Raw genomic sequence first — 26,123 nt, 5'->3', positions numbered from 1 at the left:
ACCTAAATACAAATAAATAAAAATAAATACAACTCAACCTTTCCTCGATCCGTGTATATATCCCCGCCGGCGTACGTCTAGTCTAGCACAAACACGGCAGATGCAGCGTCTGCGACGTGCAAGTCTCACCACTCGGCGTGTCGCTCCCCGTCTGTAGATACAGCTTATACGCCCCCAACGTTGACGTCTCGCATGCTAGGAAGTTGAGCTCTGTCCACCACGTCATAATTATTAGCTTCTCTCTCCAAACACCCCTTCTCCCTCCTTCCACCTCCTTCCTCCAAACAAAAAAAAGAAAAAAAAGAAAACTCACGTCTCCCAAACACACTCGCATTAGTGGTAATGATCGTATCGCCCTCCAACCCCCACCCCGTCGTCGTCGCCGTCGCACCAAACGAAATCGCCTTATAACTCGTTGTCGCAGAGCCGTCCACGTTGAGATACAAGCCGGACGTGGTGTCCTGGATGGAGCCCGAGATGATGAAGCGCTCGGCGGTGGCCTCGGCGGCCATGACGGGCACGCCGCCGAGAGACTGCAGGTACAAGTGGTAGATGGGCGTGCTGACGCCGCGGATCAGCTGGCCGGTGCCGGTGGGAGCTGTGCCGGAGGCGGTGGTTGTGGCCGTCGTGGGCGTCACGGCGGTGGTGGTGGTGGAGGCGGTGGAGGCGGAGACGGTGGCCGTGCCGGGTTGGCATTGGAAGTAGTCTGGGTAGTTAGTTAGTAGGTGTGTAGATGTATGGGGAGCGTTGTTGTTGCGTCGCGGGTACTAATGACCCCCCCCCCCCCAAGGAATCGGACTTACAATCATTGACCTTTATGCACGCATACCCGCTCACGCATGTCGTGTCGCCGCTGTAGGTGACGCCGCCGCACTGGCCCCATGCTGCTACGGCGCCGTGGACGCTGCTGGCGGAGAGCGAGAGGAGGAGGATGGTGAGGAGTTGGTTCTTCATTTTGGAGTTTTGTGAGTGGGTGTCTATAATGGAGTTTGTGGGGAGTGGAGTGGAGGGGAAGGGGGCAGAGGTGGGTTTTAAGCTCCACAAGAAAGGAGAGTGAAAATGAGGAGGGAGTGGGTTTGGGGTATATAGAGTAATGCTTGTTTGTCTAGTGCCTGTCTACCATCCGATCTACTATATTATTATACACCCAGCACCGAATTAACTAAAAAAGTGATTTCTACACCCCAAGGTTTCCCCGTCATCCCATCCCTATCCTATTCCCCGCTGCTTCTATGGGCCATGTGGCGGAACTGCCAACAATTCTCCGTGTGGTCAGCGGCGTAGGCGGGCCGGCACTGCATATTTGACCTTTCCAATATACTCGCGACGGCCCGGGGGGAACAGAAGAGGTGAAGCATGGATGGAGAGCTAGCTAGGGTTGGAGGGTTGAAACGGTAGATCATGCCTAAAATTCGCACCAAGTACATGTATGTACGACAAGACTGGACGTCAGTACATGGTACACATATCGATATATCCAGTACCATGGGCCAAACAAACGTTTCTCTATTTGCAGCTACATCTAGTCCCTCAGGTACCTTCTTTATCAGCTTCATAGACCACCTCGCAACCGCCCTCTCCAGCTTCCCGCCCAACCAACCAATCAACCCCAGCCAACCACACCTACCTACCGCCCTACCAAAAGGTCCAAAACCCAAATCTACACTTTTTCAGCCCTACTCGAGACCCTCTATCCCGCTTTCTGCACTCGACCCGCGTAGCGAGTGATATCCTATGGCTCCAATTCAACCACGACACAGGCACTCTAGAGTTAGGTACTCGTTCTCAGCCGCATGCATGCTGCACACTGCACGCTGCATTCTCCATCTCAAAACTTGGAAGGCAGCACACGCTTAATTTTAAATACATTCCAGTCCCCCCCTTCCTTTCCTTTCCTTCCTCCCGTCAGAAACATCTAAACATTATCATCCCCCGCCGCTCAGCGGTGCTTTTTTTTTTTTGTGTGTGTGTGTATGTGTGGCAGAACAGAGGGCAGATTAACCACTAGCTAATTCGGACCTCCATATGTGAAGGGGGGTAAAAAAAAAAAAAAAAAAAAAGGAAGGAAGGAAGGAAGGAAGGAAGGAAGGAGGAAGTTGGAGTAGAGTACGTAGAAAGAAGTACATAGAGCGACAAAAAAAACAAGGGATCCACGAAAGCGCCATAACTAATTATATAACCCCCATAACCGCACAAAAAAAAAAAAGGACACAAAAAGTAATAAACAACATGAACAGCCTCTACCGGCGCGAAGTAGGATATCAATCAATCAGTCAATAAAATAATGACATCAGAAAAGAAGGGAGAAAAGCGCTTTGATAGGCGTTAGTTTGCTCAATACACAACAACGCCTAAAACCCTCTCCCCGCGCCACCACCCTCTCTATGACTCTCAAACAGGTCTTCCAAATAGGTACTCGGTGCCCTTCCTGTCGGTGGCAGACTCAACGATGCCGTACTCGCGCCCGCTCTCACTGCCATCCCCTGTGGTCCCATCAACGGACTTCCAGGCGGACTAACCCCCGAATTACCTCTACCTCCGCCACCACCACCGTATCTAGTACTCGATACGCTCTGGGAATGCAGATGCGTGTGGCTTCCATTCGCCTGTCCCATGATGAGAGAGTCCCTCTGACCCGAAGCATAATATCCCGCCGGCAAGTACGCAGATCTACGGTCGCCAGCTGCGCCGCCGCCCGCGGTCGGAGAGAAGAAAAGCGAATGGTTCGGCGTCATCTGGCGGCCATCAGGACGGTTTGCAGTTCTGGGCGAGGTCGCAATATGGTCAAGGCTCAACTGGGAGCCAGGACCGGTGGAGTAAAAGCCCCCAGAGCCAGAAGGCGGTGGTCGGAGATGGGATTTAGATTTCGAGTCGGAGAGATGCACGTTCGATGCAGCCTTACGAACGCTTCTGTGGAGACTCCATGCAACGAGGCCGCGCCATGCGATCACTGCGAGTGCAAAGAAGGCAAGCGCAGACCCGACGGCAATGAACACGGTACCCTCGGGGAGAGTTGATTTCTGCATAAACGGTGCATTACTAGTTGGGGGGACTGTAACGACTGGTATAGCCAGACCACTGGTTCCTGTGAGCGAAGGGAGCTTTTTCGCTGTGCTTGTACTGCTGAGACTGGGGACGGCAGCAGTTGTGGTCACGGGAATACCTCCAGTTATGGTAACTCTCGTGGTGGTTTCAGCAGCAGTAGTCGTTGATGCTTCCTCAGATCTAGATGATGTAGTTTCTCCGCCCAAGGTAGGAAGTGCAGCAGTGGTGGTGGTGGCAGTAGTAGCAGCAGCAGTGGTTTGGGCAGTTGTTCCATCCTGAGCTGCAACAACCGTAGCGAGGGCGCCAGCAAGGAGGGTGTATATTAGGGAAGAGTTGGCCCTCATGGTGTACAGCAGCGACAGTGATGGGATGAAATACGACCAAGGACGAACAAACGAGCGAAGGTGGTGACTATTACGACACGATAGCGAGCGAGGTTGAGCGAGGGTGTATGTAAGTAAATTAGACGCCTTTGTAAGGGATTTTTCCCTTTTTCTTCCCTTCTGATCTCGCAATTACGGGAGTCCAGGCGCCGCAGCAGCAAAGCAGGGACTTTCCTTTTTTGAAAGGTGAAGGGAACGTCGGGGCTAAAAGCGAGCAAAGTCACGAGCTCTGTTCTGAACTTGCAGCGGAAGCGGCAATTGGGAGACGGGCAGCAACCGACGAGTCGAATTCCCTGCGGGAGTTGTAAGAAAACTGAAGTACTGTGTTGCGCCTATCGATCGTATTCTATGCAGTAATAGTGAAGAGAAAACGAAGGAGAACAAATAATAACAATAAACTGCATCACCAAAATAGATTAGTTAAAGAGCAAACATCTTTCTTAATCGCACCATTCTGCCTGCCGGACCCCCTGCAGAAATCCCCCGGGGCACCAATTTGCCGAGAAGCTGGGGGGCATAGAAACCAGCAAAAACAAGGAGGTACGCAGGGGAAGGTCGGCATAGCATAGTACATACCTACCACGCAAAATAGAGGAATGACAACGAAGAGACTGGAATGTCAACTGGAGCAAGCAAATATTACATGTATATAAAGCTACATCACATGTCACGTCTGACCTAAATACATGTTGGTACCATCATAAGTCAAATCAAGAACAGAGGGTCATGTTACCCTACCTGCGGAGTCTCTCCTCCATCCCGCCCGTTGAGCCGCTGTCAGCCATGCATGCATTGATCACCACTGAATTGAAAAACCTCACCAATCCTTTAGGCGAAAGTTGACGCAGGCGTTGTGCTCCGGAGTAAATAATGTAAGGGATTGGACTATTTAAAGAATCAGCTCAGAACCTCTCGACATACAATCTGACAACAAATTCACTTTGCTGTCTGGTGTTTGAAGGCTCTCGTAATGAATGGGCGGATTGGATTTTCCTGGCTTCTTGGCTGCATTGAAAAACCAGGACAGTGCGAGACATCTAGCCCAAGAAGAGCGATATACCGGTGTATCACGACCTAGACTGACTACAGTACCTGTACTTTACACATCATGACACCTGGCTCTAGCGATCTACCTCTCCCTTTAAGGCCACATAACACTTGAACAAAATGACCAGTTGATAAAGATAACTACATGTACTGTCGTTGAAGATGTTTATTCGACCCAATCAACGGCCCATACAACGTCATTGGCTCAAATCAAAATCCACGCATGGTCCCTGCATTGATTAGATCAGAAAAGGGCTAGATAATGTTGTGCCATGTGACGAACCTTAAATTCGCATACATACATCGCGGGAATACATGTATAACCGCCATCGTCTTTTGATCATTATCCGCGGACACAAGAATCACAGATTCTTATCGGTACCACAATTCAGGTGCTTGCATGCAGTACGCCAAGGGGGGGAGTCTTGGAACGTTAATTCTAACGAAGATATAGGTTACTATGGGAAAGGGGGGAGGTTTATACGTATGGGGGGATTACAAGTACATGTATAGCCCTGAATCCGTCAAATTAATGTCTACAGTTTTGAAATTTTTGAAATTTTTTTCAATAAAATACCTTTAATAGCTATTAAGATATTAATCTCGCTTACACTCAGACAAGAGGCAAAATTCACTGTCAACTAATTGATTATATAGTATATATAGTACCACTTGGTGGGTTTCCTAAAAAATCTCAGCCAATCGAATCGCGATCTTTTCAACTGGGGCGCGCGGGTGTTTGAGTAGTTAGAATACGTTTACCTAGGTTAAGCTCTCTATAATACTAACCTGCGAGAGATTTGGGCATCTATTCGACCTGTCGTTAGTATCTACTACAGAAAGGTACATACAGAATCTCTTCTGGGAAGTATTAGTATTTATTGATGTAATTTGATACTAACAGGTTTCTCTGATTTGAGAATTCTATTTTGTCGTCTTAATCCCAACTCTAATAGAAGGAAGAAGAAACTAGAGGAGGTGTCAATGATCAAACTTCCTTACACTAGCGAATAACAAACAATTACATTCACAAGTTCTCACTCGCTTCCAATATTCCCGGCATGCACCCGAATTTCATTGCTTGGCTTATTCATGGCATAAATGTAGGTGGGACAGTCTGAGACCGGCAGAAATATAGGACATACGTATATACGTATGACACATTAAAAGGAGATAAGGTGCACTTTTTCAATAGTTGTGGGTTGGCTGCACATGGGGGCACAAGCAGAGAAATTTGGCAAAACTTAACGGCAATGAGTGGGTAGATCCTATAACACTAAAGCGTGACTATGATTTGATCACATGTCTCTTTATATCGGGCTCTTTGGATTAATGAAGCATACCTATAGTTATCGTTAGGTTTTCGCCCGAAATGTAGACTGCTTCATGATCACCAAATTATGTAGACAGGTCTTGCCCATCGTCATAGTGCAGAGAGAGTATACCCTAATTGGGCCCCAGTATATACTGCAGTGGCCGGATTAGGACCGGCATGTCATGCACATAGCAGATGCACCAAGGCAGGGGGCATGTCAACTTCAGAAATGAAGGAGATCTTAAACCTGTTGATAGGCTGCGGGTGAGTGGATTAGGCGAATATCTCACCCCCTGTTTATGAATCTGCCAAACTCTTAAGCTTAATTATAAGGCTGGTGTGGCTTGAGCCTGATGTAATGCTTATATGTATTCCAGGGGATCTCCTGGATCGATATTTTCTGTCTCGTAAGTTCGGCAGCATATGGTAATATACGAAGGGATATATATATAGAGAGAGATTCTAAATGTAATTAGAATACGTATATTTAGTAGCCAGCAGTCGGAGGTTCTTCCTGAATCTCGTAATAATGATAGTTTAATATAAGCGCTACAGCATACAATGGGGCAAGATCTCAGCACAACGTCTCCCCTCACGGTCTGCCCTCTGATTCTGTTCAATCGCCGCAGGGGGGACCATATGCAAAGAAAATCTCAATTCGCTGATTATATTCCGATCCTGAACCCTACTGAAATGTTCCAACGAACCCAACCCGCTAACAAAAGAAATTAATTTCATACCATGTTATGACCCTGATATCCAGCAAAACCCCTACCACCTTATGTGTTCAACCTAGCATAGGCTTTCCTTATACTAAAACACACCGCTAGGAAACCAAATCTTCCATAAGTCAAACAAAAAACGACCATCAAAAGAACAAAGAATAAATCCATTTTGTCCAAGCTCAAGCTAACTAGCTCAGTAAAATCTCCACCACTCTCGCCGCCTCTTCTTCACTCAATGGGCCCTTCTTCCTCGCACCCACCGAACCCAGTGCCCTGACAACCAACGCCACGGGGAATCCCATGTTGGCGAATCCGTCCACCGTGTTTTGGTCGTAGCCGCCATATTCGATCGCCCGTTGTTGCGCTGGCGTAGGTCCACTCATACCCCCTGTTGACCCTGATGATTGCAAGTCTCGCGGGGCACCCGCATACCGCACTGCCCATTCCCTAGCACGAGCCTTAAAGACCTGCGGTGTTGCCAACATCATCTGCGCAACCTCGGCATCCTGCGGATCCGATGGTTCGGGGCATCGAGAAGCGACTGCAGTGATAGGAGTGCAGTCTTGATTGTAAGCACCGGCGACCATTTTTGCGAGAGAGTATCCAGGCAGATCGCGCCCTGTATCGATGAATCAGCATTGTCACAAAACGGCCTTTAAGCAACAAGAAGAAGAAGCAAGTGTGAGGAAGGGGGAAATTACAGTCTGGCTGCTGACATTCGGATGCCAGACTTTAGTTTCGAACTTCATCTTTGGCGGCATAAAGGGATAATTATCGGGCAATTTGATATCAATTACGAACTCGCCGCCTTCATAAGGCGTTCCCGGGGGTCCTTTAAAGCGACCCTGCAGATGCGTCATGTCCGACGGATCCAGGGGAGTTGCATGCATTCCCGAAGAAGTATCTTTGGCCATGTCGTCCAGCTCCTTCATAATACGTCTTCTGGTAGCCATTTTGTGGGGTAACTGCTAAGAATACTTCGAATGGGGGGTTCAGGGCAATACGAAGAGAGGAATCGGAGGTGTTCTATTAGGTGGTGGGGAGAGGAGGATATAGGATAGCTATAGAAGAAGGAATGAGCCCTTTAATGTACAATATAATGGTTGTGGGTGTCCTGTATTACTGGACTCTCGTGGAAAAAGGCTTTGAGCGGAATAGGCGGCAGACAGGGCAGTTTTGCGTCACGTCAGGAGAGCTTGGCTCCAAAATGGACACCCGCAGAACCGCTCGTGGATAATGATAAAATGGGTAGACAGCGGTACCTGCCTGACGCGCGCTCATTGTTAGCTTCAGTAAAACAACTCGGTACAGGCAGGGGTTACCCAGAGCGACACTACGAACTCGATGATGGCAGCTACTCACACAACAAAATACTTCAGATGGACGCAAATAACAATTCTATTCTCAAAAACTGAATGGGGTTGACGATAAAGAAGCGGCTCCGGGCAGACGTCAGGGGGCCTGCGCATTAGGCGGGGTCAATTGATCTCCAGCCCTTACATCTTATCTAATCGCATTTCACGTGACACAAATGCACAATCGTGTGTTGAGGCACAGCATGAGTTAGGGTGTCAGGGACCACCCCACCAAGATACCGAGAATGATAGCTCGGTGTGAGCTACTAGTTGAAGGTCTGAAGCAATTTAAAGCTCATGGAGTGTTCCCAAGGAACGTATAGAAGCTAATACACTCCCTTGAACAAAGGAGAGGCTCAATGAATACTTCCGAAAACACAACACAAACCCCCAGATGATGTCTGCAACAAGGTTTCGCCATCAAAAGTACACTTTAAGAACACAGAGACTAAACGGGAGCTAAAAGAGAAAGAAAAAAACATTTAAATAGAAGAAGTTCAGAAGACAAAAACCTCCATGCTGACTGAAACACGCTGGTATCTTTATGTCGGAATCGTTTCACGACCAATCACATCTGCTTCTGCCCCTGAGTCCAGAAAAACGAAAAATGGTTTCAAATGCATGTATAGAAACAATGTGAAGGTGGTCCGAATCCCCTTTCCCACGTGGACTGCAATAGCTGAAAGTTGATCACAAGCTGTCGAGCTGCTTGGCGAACTCATCCAGCTCTGCCTGGGCTGTTTTGAGCTTCTCACAAGTCTCCTCGTACTTCCTCTCCCAAGAGTCCCGCTCGGCCTCGACGGTAGCAACCTTGCGTTCGTAGTGCTCAGCCTTGACATCGGTGAGACGCAGTCTAGCGCGGCGAGTTAGATGCAGATCGATAAATGATTTCTGGAAAGGAAGTATCTCTCTTTGATCACGCAGGTGTAGTAAAAGGGAAACTTGCTTCTCGTTTGTCTCTCTCAAATTCTTGTCTGCCTCCTCGGCCTCCTCTTCCAGCAACTGCACTTTCCTGCTTAGCGAGTCGACCTCGGAACCATGGGCGGCACCGGTGTCGGCAGCACTCTTGGCCTCGGAGAGTGCCTTCTCAAGTTTCTCGACTTCTCCGTCGAGGAGTGAGTTCCGGTGGGTGAGGGATGCGATCTCTTGTTCCTTTGTAAGGTTCTCTTGCTCAAGAGCCTTAACACGGGCAGAAAGCTCCTCGTTCTTCTGGTTGGCCTGCTCGGTCTCCAGGCGGAGAGTGTTCATTCTCTGTTGAGATGTTAATATGGAGTTTCATATTGAATCAATAAGGATGTATCGAAAGAGCATCGCATCTGGATTGAGGTATCCAAGGTGCAGATGAATAAGGGGTAACCAAACTAATAGCAACACCTTATATTAACGTGGAATAATAGATACTTACTTCTCTGAGTTTATCCATTTTTAAGGTTTGAAGATTTGTTTGAGGTGGATGAGATAGGTGTGGTATTTAGTGTATAGATGTTTTTTCTGGAGTTTGTTGGAAGACGATGAGAATCTAAGGGGAAGGAATGCAAGACCAAGTTCGAAGAAGGGGATGGAAATGCGTTGGCAGCAGACACGGACGGACCTGAAGGGTTGGATTGGTTGGTGGTGGGGTCAGTGCTCACGAGAGCGGGGGCTTGGCCAGAGGGGCAAGCGCCGGGGTGACGGTGCGGCATGGAATGGCTGATGTCTGACAATCGTTGCCCTGGGAACGTGCCAAGCTAGGGATGATACTCCCTTGTTTACATCATTCCTGATCTTAAGTAACCATCGCAAAAAGCTCTGACATACGTTTCTTTCATGGTCACTACCGATTCACTAGTACAACATCTGGCCCGCCCTGTATAATCTTGGCCTTCCGACATCACCACAATCCAAAGCCAGCTAATACCGCCCCCAAAAACCTCGACCACAGACATGCTTGCCAATAAGGAAAACGTTTTGATTCATGGACCATCGCACGGGGCGGGCAAAATCAACCCCAAAACGCCCGGTCCCTCCAAGTTAAACCCAAAGACTCCATACAAAGTCTCATTGAATGATGAGGGCGGAAAGAGTAATCTTTTCGCTGGGAGAGACCCCTCTATGTTCATTACGCCCGCTGCTCCACGGCGAGCTGCCCTTACAGGGAAAACCACCAACGCAAAGGCGAGACGTCCTCCATCTGAAGGAGAGGAAGGACAGAAGTCTTTTCAAAAACCTAGTCGCCTTATCCGTACGCGTCTTTCGCTTACGACTGAGGTTGTTCCCATCGCCAATGAGGAAGGAGAATATCCGGAGATTGAATATATGCCCCCACGTGAAACGGGTACTTTTGATCCTCTTTTGTCCATTTTTGGACAATCATGTACTCACAAGATTATAGATCTTCCCGACATTCCTGACGACTTTGAGATCCCAAACTATGAGAAACTTAGCAAGCACCTCTATACCAACTGCCACCGCCAATTTCTTCTGGATATCGATGAATCTGGAAAATCTAAGATTGACCGTCAACTCGAAGAATCTGAACGTCAGATTTCGGCTCTTCTTGACGCAGAAACTGATCAATTGCTATCTGAAGTAAGGCCAAAAAGAGCACCAGTCAAGAAGGATACTGTGCAGAGATCAGCATCAACTGCTTCCAGGTTGAAACATAAACGTTCTACCAGCAATCTTGCAGACAGACCAATCGTAAGCAGAAAGCGTAGTGGAGAAATGGCAAGACCCAACTCTTCTATGAGTAATGGGTCTATTAACTCCCATCCTTCTACCGCTGCATCAATTAGAGCGGCTACAGCACTCTCCCAGCGTCCACCTTCCTCTACGTCTCAACGACCCCCGTCTAGGACACATTCAAGAGCAGTTTCTGGGTCACTCACCAACCGCTCCTCTGATGAGACACTCCGGCCTAGCTCTCGCACCATAATCCGGCCTAGTTCCCGTTCTACTATTCGCCCTGCGTCTCGTCCTAATAGTCGCATGGCTGTGGCCAACTCTAAGACCACGATTGGGTACACTACAGGCAAGGAAGTCGCCAAAAGTGTCAAGAGAGCCCTTGAATTGCCCAAAAGGGAGACCGCACTCGAGGTCTGTGAAAGAATTCTGAGAGAGGATGATGAGAGACAGACTCCAGCCATTATGTTGTTTAACAACGAGGACGATGATGGAGTTGATGACCTCCTCAAGTCGCTCCCGTCTCTTGCGGAGGTTTTCGAAGAGGAGGAGGAGGAGTTTTATCTTACCCTTCCTGATGTGGAGTAGATTTGAGGATAATCTCGGGTTTGCAAAAATTATTTATTATTCACAAGTAGCATGGCAAGAAAGGGGAAAATGTAATCACAAAAGAGTAAAACATCATTAGGTATCAATAGCTTGGGACGGAGGAATTTGGGAGTAGTATCGGAGTTAGTCTTTGCTTTTATAATTATTTCTTTTGTTAGGAACTGTTGACGGCTATCATGATTGTGCTTTGTATAACAGAAATCGAATGTTTACATGCTTTCTTTTGTAATAACTAGCCTCAACTCTAGAGACCTTTCTTAATGTTCATTTTACTATCGCTGGATAGGCCGTTGACACTTAGATGAAAATATCTGGCGCTGCAAATGATCCGAGTGATTTCTCATGATTGTGAGTTCATCCATGAAACGATTGCCATCTCACACCCAATACTTCCCCACTGCCCGTGGTAGTTCACGGCGGTAATAATCAATGAGATATGAGGTATCTTCCAGTACCTTCGCCACGTTAGCATGGAGAACTGCGTCAGCAGGCGCCTAGACATGCAAATGCGCTAGGGCTTTCCCGTGTGCTCCTACTTCTTAATACCAAGTTTCCGAGTTTTATAACTATAGTTCTAAACGCATTGAAGAGAAAGATGTTCTTACACCCTAATACAAACAAATTCCCAAGTCTGCATGAGATGTAGTACTCCGGTGGCTTTCTAATACTGGTTCGGCTTCGTCTTAACACACCGCCAAGTGGCTCAATTATCACTTCCAGCGCAGTATCCACCATGGGCGAGTGGTCTAGTGGTTACATTGCTAGACTGCTCGTCGGGTTAGACACCGAGTGTTTGGACAAGGTCTTGAGTTCAAACCAGGGGTGGGGATAGTACGGAGCACTTATCTATGGTAAGCCCGTGCAGTATCTTTTGTTCTTTTCTTTGATTTTCTTTTCTTTCTTTTCCTTTTTTTTAGCAAAATAGATATGTACTCACAGATAAAACAATCGTCAGACAGTTGAAACGATCTTTACGAAACGGAACTGAATTTTATAGAAATTCTGGCATTGTTCGTCTTGTACTTCGCCCAAATATAATCTAGTGCAGCATGCATGGCCTTAGAAACCGATGTCTAGGAGCCGGAGTCAATTACAATCTAGGCTGGTCTAAAAAAAGATTTTTAGATCCTGCGAAAATTATACTTAGCATTCAACCACCAAATAAACATCATATCATAATTGTGGTATAAAAACATTTAACATTTTTAGCTATCCATTTCTGTTTCAGATCCGTCTCCTCCTGCTCACTTGGTGTCAAGTTCTAGTGGGCGGGCGCCAAGGCCCTTGGCGTAGATCATCGTGCTCGTCAGCTCAACAACCAACGATCGCGTCCACGAACTTCTCACTGAGCAAGTTACGAGCCTACGAGAAAATCAGCAGCCTCCATTATGCGTTTCCAATTAACCGCCCAACTCCCACTGCTGGCAGCACTGAGTGCACCTTTCGTCTCCGCCTTCAAAGACACCTCCCCCTTCTTCTTAATCTCCGCTTCCAAGTTAGTTGCTCGCCTCCTTGATCGTGGCCTCTCACCTACTAACTCCAACTAGACATTTCTCTCAAGCCGACAACACCAAACCTCTCCTCGAGACCTCCGCTTTTGTTCAGACAGCAAAGGGCATAATCTCTTACTGTGATGCCGACGCTTATATCCTCGTGACGCAGCCCGGCCTGCACGCAAGCGACTTCGCGCATGCCTCCTCGGCACCGCGCTTGTCAACCGTTTTCAAAGAGGTTGGGGTGGAACGGGCCCAGGCTGTGAGTAAGGTGTACGAGTATGACGTAAAGTTCGAGGACATTGCGGACATACTGCAGGATTTCGCGATCGCCACATGTGATGCAGAGGTAGAGGAGGTGGACGCAAAGACCGGCAACTTTGGCGGGTTCGACGATATGAAGCCCAAGCTCATCAGAGTTGACTTTGAGACTCTTCCCGAGAACGGCCCTGCGAGACACAAGGCGATCATGGAGAACGGTTTGTCACCACACATACTCATGTTTAACTTTTATGGTAGGTTACTAACGCCGGTGTAGATTCATTCCTGTACTCGATCATTTCGCTCCTTCCAACGTACAAATACAACCTCATCTACACCTCTACGCCTATCTCCATGACCCCCGCTGCCATGAAGGAGTCCAAGGGAGATGCCCACGAACTCCGCCGCCGCGAGAACTTCCAGGTCCGCGATGATGACGAAAAGACCAACACTACTCTCCCCGAGGGCAGTTTGTTCAAGAGATACCAGTTTTTCACTCCAGCTATCTTTGCCGGATACCTTGCCCTGTTCTTCCTGTTGAGCGTCCTTTACGTTGCATTCACCGCGCTGAGCAGCCTCCAAGTCTCTTACGGCGCGTTCGAGAAGGAGATGGGGCCCTCCGCTGCGAAGAAGCAGCAGCAGCAATAGATGCTGCGAAAGCAAAAGAGAGGTGATGGGTATGCTATCATAGGGTTGTAAACGACGGTGTTCTTTGTGATTGGGCTTTTTTTCGTTGACTATTTGGATGTTATTTGCTTGGTGTATGTACCATATCCGTAGTAACTGGTTTCATGGGCAGTGTTTTTTATACATTTATTTGATTGATTGCTTGTTCGTCAGCGTTTGCATGTGCTCGACGGGGATTGTGTTAGTAGGTATTGATAATGGGATGTTTTGCTTGAATCGCTCTCCTGTAAAATTTCCCGACAACTTGCTCATAGAGATATTGTAGTAAATCTCGTATAACTGTGTTGTGTTGACTCGCCTCAACTGAGCAGCCCACGGAATAAACCCAAATTCAGCAAAGTGGTTGATCGAGTGATAAATTATGCTGATGAATCAACGGCGTTCGAAAATAAGGAGTGAGTGTTTTTGTGCCGCTGCAATAGGCCTTCGACGGTTCCTACTATCACCTGGAAAATAAACATTGTAGATTTCAAGGGCCCCTGGCAGACGGCCTTTAGAGCTCCCACTGGCGAACGGCCAGGTCACTCGTGTGGAGAATTGTGCCAAAAAGACATGAGAGAGCGCCGGGGTTTTTGCGCCGCAAGTGCAATTTTCTCCCCTATGAACACCTATTGCCAGCTAGTACAGAGGAATACTTGTTGGTGCTGCAGACTTGGGCCGGTGATGAGAGCCGTTCTATGACTGTTACTACTGCAAGTAGAGTCTTGTAGAATCTTATATAAAGGTCACCTTTTTGATTCACCGAGAAAAAGCGCTATCTATGAGGAAATCACCAATGCGAGTAGATCTAATATTCGGAATGGAATATGCACTTTGCATGCTGTTGAGATACTCCATATATATTTCGAATTAGTATTCATCCCGAGTTGCAAGATTGTCTAATATTTGGAGACCGAGACATTCAAGCAAAACTCTAGCTCTTCAACGCAGTTCTCCCGATGAGGAAATTTTCCGAGGGTGGACGAGGTCGCAGGTTCGAATCCTGTAGGGGCGGTGACCCAGGGGATATTAATCGTGGGTTCTTTTCCTGGCTTGGCATGTGGGATGGTTTCTGCTCCTGGGGAGAGTTTTCCATGTACCCGGCGCCCAAATGGGGCATGCGGACTGGTGATGGAGTGTGGCTAGGTACGAGTGCTGGCCTTGAGCCGGTTGGGTATTCCACATCCTGCTGAAAGGAGCGACTAGTAGGCATAAAGGGTGAAACCCTGTACTTGTACTGTAGATTGAGTGCTCCGCCATAACTGAAAGGTTGCATGCGAGTATGAATTAAACAAAAAAAAAAAAAAAATAGCTCTTCAACGCAATTTAAGGAAGAGCAAGGGCAAAGCGAGCTAGGGCGACACCTGACCGTGCCATGGCAATCTATCGGCACGACTACATCTATTTACCACACCTAGTGTAATATAAAAAGACGTTGAGTTTATGTTGGTGTATTGACACCGCAACATCATAGGATGCCTTGACTTTTTGTAACCCGCCGTTATTTGGAGTTGTGCATTCTCCCAAGGAATTTCTAATGCTCTTATACTGATGGTGCTAGTGATGTACAGGATGAATCAATTCGAGTTAAAAATGATTAGGAAACTTAGCGGTTTAGTCATAGAAGATCACTCGCATATATTTGTTCGGGTTGGTTGGTTGATGACCTGCACCTAGAGAGAAGTTTCCCGCCAACCTTCCGACGCCCACTATCCAAGCAACTGTGCCTTTAGCTCGGAAGACGTTGTGTAATGTCCCGATGAAGTATCCTTTACCGGTATTAGAATACCTTCCGGTGTACATGTTGGGCCAGTGAGTAAAGTCAAAACTGCTGTATATTTTATCGAAGGTGACGGAGTTTCACCATAGCCTCATAAGCCTATTATAGCATGGTAAAGCTATCAGGTATGATTTTCCATACATGATTATAGCTATCCCACTACCACCCGCAAAATTCTGCTAACCCGCTTGGGTCATAGGATATCACTCGTGATTACTCTGCCCCACCATTATGACAGTTTCCGGGATATGTGGTGATGATGGTGTCGTTGCTATGACTAAAGATGAATAGAACGGCATTCCATACCGGACTTGGATGAGTGCGTAACTAAACCTCTTTGCCTTTCAATAATCCCGTCCATTTATGTAATTACCCAGTGCCTCAAATTACACATCCATGGCCGCCCAGAACAGGCTTGGCTTGGTCCAAGATCACGGCTTTAGTGATGAGACCTTTAAAGTTTTTTATCCAGGGACGGGGGATCATACTTGAATACATAGCTACATGTAGCTAGTAGATTTAATTTAGAGTGTAGTTTTGGCTTTAGCCCCCCCCCCCCCCCCCCTTTTTCCCCCCAATGACGCGCTCTAAACCAGACCCTTTTTCACGAGGTTCGGGAGTCAACTAACCATTGATCGTAACTTGGTCCGACCGCCGGTATTTACGGCAAGCAAAATACCGGCCCGGGTTGACCGGCTTCCGGCAGAGGGCCGTATGGCAAATATAAAAAGGGCTCCTTCTGCTCCTTTCTCCCTCACTTCAAATCGAGCACGCGCACATAGTCTGCGCAACACGGATCACCGCGCCAATCAGCTTTCACTCGCAGCAAGAGACCCTCATACCGCTATAACTCGAGAAATTGGCTGTGCATATGAGATCAAAATTACTATAAGCGGACCTGATCTATGCCCTTCAACCAATCGTTAAGGAGATAGTCCCTGGCCGGAGATAGCCAATTTATCGAGTTTTTGCGGTATATGGATATGGAATTGAGCAACGATAGTGTCGATAGATGCTCGGAGGGTTGGCCATGGCCGTTCAACATCAGCGTTTGACTCAGAAAATCTGGCGAAAGACAAAAATCACGTCTTTTGTGAACAAAGTAATGACTTGGAGCAATAACCGTTGATATTGTATAGCAAACGCAACTACTTATACAGTGTCATATATCTCAACAAAACTGCTCCAAATCCCGACAACCTTTAATATTACCGCAAGGTCTGACAGCAAGCCGTCACAACCCTGATTATCTCTAACAAAACCGATACCAAATTTCAAACCGTCTATATATTTTTTTTCATCATAGTCGTGGCACAAACAGTGCACTACTATCCACGAACTACCTTCTCAAACATCACCGGTTTATAACTCAACACCAAAACCAATTCTTTTAGAAAAGAAATTCGTACAAGAACGTTTAGTACTCCCTCTTGACGTTAAGGGCGCCTTCCAATCCATGGTGGGTGGCGATACCCTCAACACGGTGGAACGAGTTGATGTTCTTGTGGAGAACAATCTGATAGCAGGTAGCTGAACCTTGGCGGGAGACAATGGTGGAGTAGGCCAAGAAGAATTCCCAAATCTAGGGGAAATTAGCATGAAGGAAAATATCAAGAGATGGATGGGTATGGCTTACCCTGAACCATCTGGCGCCGTATTTGGCCTCAACCTTCTCACGGTTTGCCATCCAGTTTCTGTACCACCTCCAGAGAGTAGCGCTGTAGTGGACTCCAATGGTATCGACGCTCTTAACCTCAAAACCAGCTCCTTCAAGCTTATCGACGAACCAACCAAGAGGGGTAGAGGCATCGGCACCGGGGAAGACATATTTGTTCATGAAAAGACCCCTGAACGTTGAAAGATTAGTAAATGAGAACTAGCTGAATTCTAGACAAACAAAACTTACCAGATAAGATCCTCATATTGCCAGCTCTTCCTCAATCCAGCAATCTGCAAGAAGAAAATACCATCGTCATCAAGCATGTTGTAAACCTGGGTCAAGAAAGTTCCGAAGTGTCTAACACCGACGTGCTCGGCCATCTCCAAGCAGGTGATCTTGTTGTACTTTCCGGGGGGGACAGGGGAATCACGGTAATCGGTACAGACAATGCGAGACTGAGATTCCTCAATACCATCACGACGAAGTCCGTTGTTACCCCAAGCAGTCTGGTTACGTCCAAGAGTGATACCGGTGACATGGGCTCCGTAGTTCTTGGAAGCAAAGCGAGAGAGAGTTCCCCATCCACATCCGAGATCGAGCATACGCTCACCCTTCTGAAGGTTGATCTTCTCACATACGATCTTAAGCTTGTTGTCCTGGAGCTGTTCAAGAGTCTCTTCCTTGCTAGGATCTGAGATAATTCCGGAGGTGTAGATCATGCGTGGGCCCAAGAACCAACCATAGAAGTCATCACCGCGGTCGTAGTGATCACGGACCTGTTCCTCATCTGTGCATAGCAGTTAGCATAATTATATACTGAATGTGGTTTATGGATTTATCTTACCCTGAGACCTGCTGTGTACAAGCATTTCCGGGATCATGCCAAGCAAGAAGTACTTGAAAAGAGATATAGTGAACTCAAAGCTGGCCCAGTCGTGGCGGGATTCCATAATTTCCAAGCAGTCACCCTTGAACGAGACATCACCCTCAAAGTACTTCTCGTGGAAGGTCTCCATAGCAATCTTGGCCTTTCCCTTGTACACGGCGGCATCCTCTTTCTTGTGGAACTCAAGGTAGTGTTCAATGGGCTTTCCGGGAAGCTTGACCTTCTCGGTCTTTCTTGGGGAGAAGCGGGAAGCGACGGTCCAGTAGGCAACAAGGATGGGCAGAGAGGTGATCAAGGCGAAGAAGATGAATGTCTTCCATCCTCCACCAACTTTGTAACGGAGATAGAAGGGAACTATGAAGAGGGCACCAAAGAGGATCTTGTTGGAGAAGGTATCACTCCCGGGACCGTCTGCTGGAAGAGGAGCATTGGGAATTGTCGGATACTATAAAATATTAATCAATTGGAACAGAGATAGAATCGAAATTGGAACAATTGCCCAATTGATATCAATTGACTTACAGCTGTGGTTTTTACACCGCATTCCGATGATGGAGGTAGAGGAGGTTTGGCAGGAGGAGTTTCTATGAACTCAAAGTTCACCTCAGCATCGGAGCTACTCATTGTGAAGAATTGATTGAGTTCCTGCTACTGGGGTTGATGAGCAGGATGAGTTGGATGAGGGAGAATGGAAGGAAGGAGCGGGAGTCGACGAAGTATAAAAAGAAGTCAATTGCACTAAGTGGGATAGTCCTAAATGCTAGGGAAAGGGGGTAACTGACGAAAAGTCTGGGCGAAAGGGGTTCGGGCAACTCTGAGGCTTGCGTGTTGCCAGGTGTTATTGTAACGGTAGTCGACCAATGGCCCGCGCCCTCGGAGCCCTTTTCGTCTTGGGTGCACTGTTGCCGACAGGGTACTGGTTCCTGCCAAGACGACAACCGACAACTCCTTTTGCTCCTTCGCGTTGACAAGACTTAAGAGAGATGTTCGCTGCCCTGTGCTCCCTCCCGCTCCAGATCTGCCACCTGGAGTCAATCTGTCCCAATCCAAATATGGTCTTTCAGGAGAGAGGTTAAATTGTGCATTGGATTGGGGGTAATTTGGACGCCCGTGAACCAGTGCAAGCCACGGAAATCTCCAGTCTTAGATACAACGCTTAGATACGACTCTAACTCCTTTCTCTGCATATATGGGATATACTCACCAAAAGGGATTTAAGATTGAGAATTACTTGTTTAGGAGTTGCTCTGGCCGCGATATCAAGTGTCTGTACTCCCAATATTTCGCAAATGATATCTGGCTTCGGATATCTAGAGACGGATATATTACCTTCTGTGTACACACATACTTGTAAACCGTAGGCAGTTCCCTCATAATCTTTTCAGTTGCCTATATACAGTTTGAATAAGTGGTAATCTTGTATCTACATACTAATTCCCCTTGCTTTCGCATACAATGCCGTATGCAGAATTTGCACATATATGCCTGCTCACCTTCATGAACTGACATCAATACTTACTCCAGCTGACTAAGTAAGGAAGTTATTTATTACATGTATTAGTCAGCTGGAATGTCAATCAAGCGATTGCGTGCATAGAGTACATGTATCTACTTTAATCTACAGAGTAGCATCATCATCCATGTAAGCCAATGACCACGTCGTTCTCTGCTGATTACATCCACTTTTTAAGCCCAACTTTCTTCTCCCAGGGGAAATTAGCAGTTGGCCTGCGTGTGTGATCAACTCTTTAACTTTTTCTTTCTCATATGGTAGACTCTCCAGGCGGATAGCTTCTAAAATGTAGTCGGCCACAGTGCGCAACTTGAGAGGTGGGTCCCTCCAAAGTTTAGATATCTCTTCTACTCCACAGCCACCTTCATGCCACATCGCGTAAGCTCGTAGCTGTGGTCCAGAAGCTACCAAAGTTCCTTCTTGTGCCATATACTTTGTCACCCATTTATCTGCTTCTTCGACCTCTTTGGACCTTTTTTGTCCGTTTAATCCGCCCCCGATTTTCGATAGGTTCTTTGTGAGGGGTAATATCGATTTGTCCATGGGGTTTTCGTTTCCTCCATTGCTTTCTGTAGGTATTGATGTTTTAGATATTTTCCGAGTCTTCTTTACCCCAAGCCCCTGTATATTCAGCACACGGGGCTTTGGTAAGGGTGGGCAGGGCTTAAGCCTGCTTCTCCTTGTTTGGAAAACATCGAATATCCGCACTCCTGCATAGGCATCGGCTGCGGCATCTACAGAGATTTTGCTTGACTGATTAGAAGTTGAAGCTCCATAAAGATAATCAATCCCACGTACATTGTATTTGTTTGTTAGTCAATGGTTTTTTCCATTGGCTAAATCTCACTTTCCCCTTGCTTAGTGGAAGGAGCAAAGCTTCCTCTGTCAAGCTTGCTAAGGATATCAATCGTTTAGGTATATATCCCCCCCTTTCAGAACTGTATTCAACAAGTTCCTATAATCGCTAAGCTCGAAAGTCCCTTGCATAGAGATGTTGAGATATTTGTACACTCTTAGAGCATCGCCTAATTCAATAAGTTTTAGAGCCAAGCCCGGGGGACACATGTTGTAACGTACCACCAATATTAACACCGACCTTTAATATATCCTCAGAGACTAAGATCTTGTGAAGATTTTCGGGTATAAATCCATTTTTTTTGCCTTCAGTAGTAAATAAATATCGATCCAGAATTAGAGAGGAAAAAAGGGAGATATATGTATGACTTACAGTCAAAAAGTGAAATATGAAAGAGGGCGATATCACTCTGGTTGGCAATTTGCATTAAAGATACATGAGATCTATGCGGTATAAGATTGACTGTCTTAATCAGGGTTGTGAATCATAATATGTACCTTGGTGATTTTTCAGTAACTTTCGCCCACGGATCCCACTCCAAATCAAATCCAATAAATTTATCGTTTAGGAAGAGTGCCGCTGCGTTATTTGCCTCTTCAACTGTCTTGCAATAATGTACCTTAGGGGGTTCTGCCTCCTTATTTTGGTATAATAGATGACTCCAAGTCTTATTGACATTGCCGGCTTTTAGAAGTTGTTTTCGTTCCAATTCCTCTTCCAATATTTGAAACTCCATGAACGGATCATATGGTTCCGGTTCCGGAGTAAATTCGAGGCTTTCGAGGAGAATTTGGCCCGGTTCTGTTTGGTAGCTTACGGTAGTCTCGGTGACGGCCTCGACGGTAGTGGTCTGTTCTACTGTCGCCCCGGGCTGCATAGCAGTTGGTTCTGAGAGAAGCTCCGCCTGTCCCCTAGGCGCAGCGACACTTTCAATCGCTTTCTCAAAAACCGAAAGGCATTCATGAGCTATTGCTAACCTTTTTTCATCTTGAATGTTCTCTATGATTCCCGCCAACGCCTCAAACCTTTCAACAACTAGTTTTTCACTTGATACTTTGCTTGAAGTTGTAATGCTTCTTTGCGATACATTTGCGCCTAACCTCGAGAATGAGCGCTTGTCACGGAAAACCCTCCGCTCGATTGTATGATTTTGATTTGAGTTTTTATTCCATGTAGAAGAATGTGAAAAGAGTCGTGTACCTTCTTGCCCCTTTATGGGGTTTGTAAAGGCGTTGAATTTGAACCAACCGAGAGCTAGTATTCCATTCCCTTTGTTCGACCCGTAAGGGTTTATTCTATGTTTGAGACTTTGGGAGATTGCATATTTTATTGGTAGGTGGGCGAGTGTCGAGTGTCGTATTCTGTTTCCAGTGTTTGGTTAGAGAAGACATGAGCAACAATTTGACTGTGATTAGGGAGAGTACTTCGTCGGTAGTTTGGGGGATGAGGGCGCCACAAAAGGTGTATGTCGCGGTGAACAGTGAATTGACAAGTGCTTTGCCCCAGCTCGACGTCTTTGAAGCATGAGTGAGTTGAAGCTGTAATATAAAATAATATAAAGTGGGAAATATTTCTACTAGTCGGTATGAAACATCTAAGGCGGGGAGACGGGTGTCTGAAATTTGCGCGAGATGAGGCTCTCGTGCGACGATCATGCGGCGAAGCACGATAGTGGTATCAAGCGTTGTGGCTAGAGAGTGTTATCGCAAAGGTTACCCTACTCCAGGACGAGGGGCAGTTCCTTCCATGTACGTCTGCCCTAATTCGAGCACAAACCTCATGAACTATGGCTTCTCAACTACTTCCCCTAGGTATGTTTCTTGATTTTATCTATAGATTCTAAATAACTAATTGTTATACTGTAATAGAGCTTGTTGATAAGTGTGTGGGCTCCAGAATATGGGTTGTCATGAAAGGCGAAAAAGGTAGAATTGCCTAACCCAGTCCCCGCGACCCCAAACCCCGCAGTGTTGGTGTTGGAATGTTTCTAATCGATAATCTAGAATTCAGCGGGACTTTAGTCGGCTTTGACGATTACGTCAGTAAGTCTACTATTATCCATATTGGTCGCTTGATATAGGACTGACCTCAACTGCAGATATGGTGCTCGAGGATGTGACCGAATAGTGAGTGGAGATAGACCCGTTTTATAAAACAAAGTTCTTATTTTTAACATAACGCCACTTAGCGAAAGCAATGGCGAACAGGTTAAGCTCAAGAAGATCCTTCTAAACGGGAATAATATCTGCATGGTATGATACCTCTCAGCTTCAGGCCTCCCATTGAAATTGGCGGAAGCTTACTCGAATCTTTTGAAAGTTAATCCCCGGTGGTGACGGCCCCTCCGGAGCTACTGCTGTTTCCTGAAGAAACAATACCCGGCGTTCCAATTTCCGTTGGTGTTCACGATATCATGTATAAAAGTCAAACAGAAATAATAATTCTGGTAGTTTTCCCGAGGGGACTATAGCCAAAACACAGATACAAGCACGAATCCAACAAAGGCGAATTATTTAGAAATGGTTGGGACCTTGCAATTACATATAGTTCGGTTGATTATGTGTATGCAGCAAAAGTATTATATGCAGTGTCGTCGCAATTGCACATATGGGAGCTCGAGCTATTGGAAATTTTGGAACTGGAGGTTGAAAATAAATAATTGGATAACCAGAATTGTAAGTAGCTAGTTAACTAGATTGTAAGTACTAGCTGGGTAACCAGGATTGTGTAAAAAACATTTAAATTTCCCTTTGGTTTCGTGGTGCAGAGTAGTACATACATGCTTCTTCAAGTGGGACAAGGGGCTGGTGTCCACGCATGCTGACGTAGAAACGAGACTGCTGACATAACGGCGGGCAGTGAATAGGCGCGGCGACACAAAACCTCCCAAGGATCCAAGCAACTCTACACTTCTAAGCTCATAATCTATTCTCCCATCCCACTCCATCGCCCTCCATCTATCATTAGGAATTTCCAGCCATCGCATACATCTCGCGATCTCATCCAAGGCTGCATTATGGTCGATAAAAGCTCTCTTCGCTCAAACAGAGGCTCTAAAGACTCTAAAGATAACAAGAAACCCGATCAAAAACAGCCGGCCAAATCTTCATCTCGGAAGCTCCCGGCTAAGAAATCAGCATCAGGAAGTTCGGAGATGGAAGATAAACAGCTTGATTCTGAGGACGTTGATATGAAGGATGATTCTGCTCCGCAGAAACCGATAGCTATTAAGAAAGTTGGGGCAGGGGGAGATGTGGAGATGGAAGACGGGAAAGCTTCCGGAAATGATGGTGATGATAAGAAGGATGAAGCTAAAGAAGACCCCATAATTGTGGCCATTAATGGTATATTGAACTCCTATGATTTTAAGTGCAAATGTAATGGATGGCAAGATGAGCTCATGACAATCAATACAGAAATCAAAGATAACTTCACTCTTCTGGAGAGAGCCGTCACTCTTTTTGATGCTCGGTTCACTCTTCGAGTTCTCCGTACGATTTCATCACTCCGTCGGCGTCTTACCCCCGAGATCCTTGCAAAGGTGATTAAGGAAACATACCCCGCGGAACACCCGTCCGTACGAAGGTTAGAGGCGGTCATCAAATACGACGGAGCTATGGAAGTAGAAAGTACCGAAGTGACTTCCAAAGAAGGCGCCAGTGGAAATGTATTACCGGAGGTCGATATATACATTCATTTGCTCGCACAGATCTACCTTCTGGACCAGAAATCCCTCGAAGAAGGCGCAAAGTTCTCTACTGAACTCGTTGAGACGATCCATTTGCTCAATCGCCGGACCCTAGATTCACTCGCCGCTAAAGTTTACTTCTACTATGCTCGTTTCCATGAGCTCCTCCCCTCTCCTACTATAACCAGTATTCGCCCTCAGCTTTTGGCATCTCTTAGGACTGCCACACTACGCAAAGACATCGATACTCAAGCTACTCTCATCACACTTCTTCTACGTAACTACCTCCTCACGTCACATATCACGCAAGCCGATCATCTTGTCTCTAAGACTGTTTTCCCCGAATCTGCTGCAAATAATCTCATTGCCCGCTATCAGTATTATCTAGGACGTATTCGTGCAATCCAACTAGACTACACTGCGGCCCACAATGAGTTGGTTGGGGCTATCCGTAAAGCGCCTCAAACTGCTGCGGCGGCTGGATTCGTCCAGGCTGCCAACAAACTGAATATCATTGTCGAGCTACTTATGGGCGATATTCCTGAACGATCCATTTTCCGCGAACCAAGGCTTGAGAAGGCTCTCCACGCCTATTTCTTACTGGTCCAAGCTGTTCGCATTGGAGAACTTGATGCATTTTTTGATACCCTCAACACCCACGCAGAAACATTCAAAAAGGATGGAACATATTCACTCATCCTTCGCCTCCGCCAGAATGTCATCAAGACCGGTATTCGTATGATGAGCTTGAGTTACTCCAAGATTTCCTTGCGAGACATTTGTGTCCGACTCAGGTTGGACAGCGAGGAAAGCGCCGAATACATTGTAGCCAAGGCGATTAGGGACGGTGTCATCGAAGCAACCTTGAACCACGAGAAAGGTTATATGCAAAGCAAAGAGTTGTTAGATGTGTATGCCACTCAAGAACCACAGGAAGCTTTCCACGAGAGGATCATGTTCTGCATGAGTTTGCATAACGATAGTGTCAAGGTATGATTCGCTCCTGCCCCAAGAGGGTGTCAATAAGTGTAACACCCAACTAATGATACCTTTTCTCTCATAGGCTATGAGGTTCCCAATGAACCAGCACAGGCTTGAGCTAAAGAATGCACAGGAGGCTAGGGAGAGAGAAAGAGAATTGGCCAAGGAGATCCAAGATGGAGAGATTGATGACGATGATGCAGGTGGCGAATTTGAAGGATTGTAGAATAGCTTCCACACTATGGTCGTAAATGTGAGGGTGAAATTGGGTTAGTTAAGGGGTCAAAACTTTGTAACGAAAGGAGGTTCGGATGTTTATTAACCTTTTTTTACTTTCTGTGCTTCTACATCCGCATTACCCTCAACTTCAGCAGCATTATTACACGTATAGAGGTGTAACTAAGTATTTCCTCTAGTACATATATACCTTGATCGATTTTTTTCTTGAGCTCTACCCTACTTTACTTTAACTGTAAATGATACTTCCGTGGGATTACGCATTGTTTGGGTGGGTTCCCACGGGGATATATCGATATCGAGCACGGGAATGTGAAAAATCTATTGGTTCTAGCGTAAACAATGGCCTATGAGCTCAACAAACCGTAGTTTTATCTTGACCATTGACTCGAACAGAGCATTCACGGGATTGGTTTGGGGGAAATGGATAGCTGATCGTTTCACGAAAAACAATCCCTGTTCGGCATAATCACAACACCCGCGGTATCGGGGGATTGTTTGGTCTTTAGTGCCAAGCCTCCGGGTTGCGGGTTAAAACTACATTTTATACACCAACAACTGGAGTATGGTCCTGTCCAACTTGAGAAGCAAACTTTGTTGTTGCCGTCGCCGAGTTCAATGACCTGGGTTAGAATCCCTGGATGAGCAATTGAGGATGAGGGGACCCCTGCTATTTTTAATTTTGAACTGATTTTTGCCACACCTTGAAATCCCTGGACATTCGTATATGCTGGGGCTATCTACACAGAGATACATACACAAGTCTACTCTATACATTTTCTTGGTGGTAATTCTCGGTCGAGTGATCTTTTGTGATTCATAATTACGATCCAGCTCATCACGGGTCACTAGCTTTTATAGATCTTAAAATCAGAAATAAAATGACTCAAAAAACTTCCCTAAGGACAACACAGAGCCTGAGAATGGTACGGGTTCGCGCTGGTTTACCCACTGTATATAAT

At 46.4% G+C, this 26,123-nt stretch overlaps 11 protein-coding genes across 11 annotated transcripts; 4 read left to right on the top strand and 7 right to left on the bottom strand.

The window, feature by feature from the left end:
- Positions 1-82: 82 nt before the first annotated feature.
- Positions 83-954, bottom strand: LAJ45_08570 (uncharacterized protein; the record flags this gene model as incomplete). The annotated part of the gene is made up of 3 exons (XM_046118120.1): positions 83-210; positions 314-706; positions 804-954. The coding sequence occupies 3 exons, from the start codon at positions 952-954 to the stop codon at positions 83-85; spliced, it is 672 nt and encodes a 223-aa protein (XP_045968718.1).
- Positions 955-2,351: 1,397 nt separating this feature from the next.
- On the bottom strand, positions 2,352-3,389 carry LAJ45_08569 (uncharacterized protein; the record flags this gene model as incomplete). Its single annotated transcript, XM_046118119.1, has 1 exon — positions 2,352-3,389. The coding sequence occupies one exon, from the start codon at positions 3,387-3,389 to the stop codon at positions 2,352-2,354; it is 1,038 nt and encodes a 345-aa protein (XP_045968717.1).
- Positions 3,390-6,703: 3,314 nt separating this feature from the next.
- Positions 6,704-7,468, bottom strand: LAJ45_08568 (uncharacterized protein; the record flags this gene model as incomplete). The annotated part of the gene is made up of 3 exons (XM_046118118.1): positions 6,704-7,021; positions 7,093-7,134; positions 7,217-7,468. The coding sequence occupies 3 exons, from the start codon at positions 7,466-7,468 to the stop codon at positions 6,704-6,706; spliced, it is 612 nt and encodes a 203-aa protein (XP_045968716.1).
- Positions 7,469-7,507: 39 nt separating this feature from the next.
- LAJ45_08567 (uncharacterized protein) lies at positions 7,508-7,984 on the bottom strand (the record flags this gene model as incomplete). Its single annotated transcript, XM_046118117.1, has 4 exons — positions 7,508-7,576; positions 7,639-7,642; positions 7,740-7,781; positions 7,878-7,984. 4 exons carry the CDS (start codon positions 7,982-7,984, stop codon positions 7,508-7,510), a joined length of 222 nt encoding a protein of 73 aa, XP_045968715.1.
- Positions 7,985-8,560: 576 nt separating this feature from the next.
- LAJ45_08566 (uncharacterized protein) lies at positions 8,561-9,293 on the bottom strand (the record flags this gene model as incomplete). Its single annotated transcript, XM_046118116.1, has 3 exons — positions 8,561-8,723; positions 8,817-9,121; positions 9,276-9,293. 3 exons carry the CDS (start codon positions 9,291-9,293, stop codon positions 8,561-8,563), a joined length of 486 nt encoding a protein of 161 aa, XP_045968714.1.
- Positions 9,294-9,793: 500 nt separating this feature from the next.
- On the top strand, positions 9,794-11,119 carry LAJ45_08565 (uncharacterized protein; the record flags this gene model as incomplete). Its single annotated transcript, XM_046118115.1, has 2 exons — positions 9,794-10,184; positions 10,242-11,119. The coding sequence occupies 2 exons, from the start codon at positions 9,794-9,796 to the stop codon at positions 11,117-11,119; spliced, it is 1,269 nt and encodes a 422-aa protein (XP_045968713.1).
- Positions 11,120-12,528: 1,409 nt separating this feature from the next.
- Positions 12,529-13,542, top strand: LAJ45_08564 (uncharacterized protein; the record flags this gene model as incomplete). The annotated part of the gene is made up of 3 exons (XM_046118114.1): positions 12,529-12,635; positions 12,688-13,112; positions 13,172-13,542. The coding sequence occupies 3 exons, from the start codon at positions 12,529-12,531 to the stop codon at positions 13,540-13,542; spliced, it is 903 nt and encodes a 300-aa protein (XP_045968712.1).
- A 3,215-nt stretch (positions 13,543-16,757) lies between these two features.
- LAJ45_08563 (uncharacterized protein) lies at positions 16,758-18,510 on the bottom strand (the record flags this gene model as incomplete). Its single annotated transcript, XM_046118113.1, has 5 exons — positions 16,758-16,922; positions 16,977-17,187; positions 17,247-17,787; positions 17,845-18,331; positions 18,409-18,510. 5 exons carry the CDS (start codon positions 18,508-18,510, stop codon positions 16,758-16,760), a joined length of 1,506 nt encoding a protein of 501 aa, XP_045968711.1.
- A 994-nt stretch (positions 18,511-19,504) lies between these two features.
- LAJ45_08562 (uncharacterized protein) lies at positions 19,505-21,780 on the bottom strand (the record flags this gene model as incomplete). The annotated part of the gene is made up of 8 exons (XM_046118112.1): positions 19,505-20,133; positions 20,198-20,252; positions 20,339-20,424; positions 20,477-20,560; positions 20,628-20,698; positions 20,753-21,166; positions 21,233-21,616; positions 21,680-21,780. 8 exons carry the CDS (start codon positions 21,778-21,780, stop codon positions 19,505-19,507), a joined length of 1,824 nt encoding a protein of 607 aa, XP_045968710.1.
- Positions 21,781-22,041: 261 nt separating this feature from the next.
- On the top strand, positions 22,042-22,622 carry LAJ45_08561 (uncharacterized protein; the record flags this gene model as incomplete). Its single annotated transcript, XM_046118111.1, has 6 exons — positions 22,042-22,066; positions 22,124-22,180; positions 22,259-22,297; positions 22,354-22,381; positions 22,444-22,507; positions 22,575-22,622. 6 exons carry the CDS (start codon positions 22,042-22,044, stop codon positions 22,620-22,622), a joined length of 261 nt encoding a protein of 86 aa, XP_045968709.1.
- A 649-nt stretch (positions 22,623-23,271) lies between these two features.
- LAJ45_08560 (uncharacterized protein) lies at positions 23,272-25,150 on the top strand (the record flags this gene model as incomplete). The annotated part of the gene is made up of 3 exons (XM_046118110.1): positions 23,272-23,599; positions 23,672-24,933; positions 25,007-25,150. The coding sequence occupies 3 exons, from the start codon at positions 23,272-23,274 to the stop codon at positions 25,148-25,150; spliced, it is 1,734 nt and encodes a 577-aa protein (XP_045968708.1).
- Positions 25,151-26,123: the final 973 nt, after the last annotated feature.

Source organism: Morchella importuna (genome assembly GCF_003444635.1).
Source record: "Morchella importuna strain M04M26 chromosome Unknown Morimp01GS030, whole genome shotgun sequence".
Classification (NCBI taxonomy): domain Eukaryota; kingdom Fungi; phylum Ascomycota; class Pezizomycetes; order Pezizales; family Morchellaceae; genus Morchella; species Morchella importuna.
The sequence above is the reverse complement of the archived record's forward strand: the minus strand, read 5'-3'. Positions and strand labels throughout refer to the sequence as shown.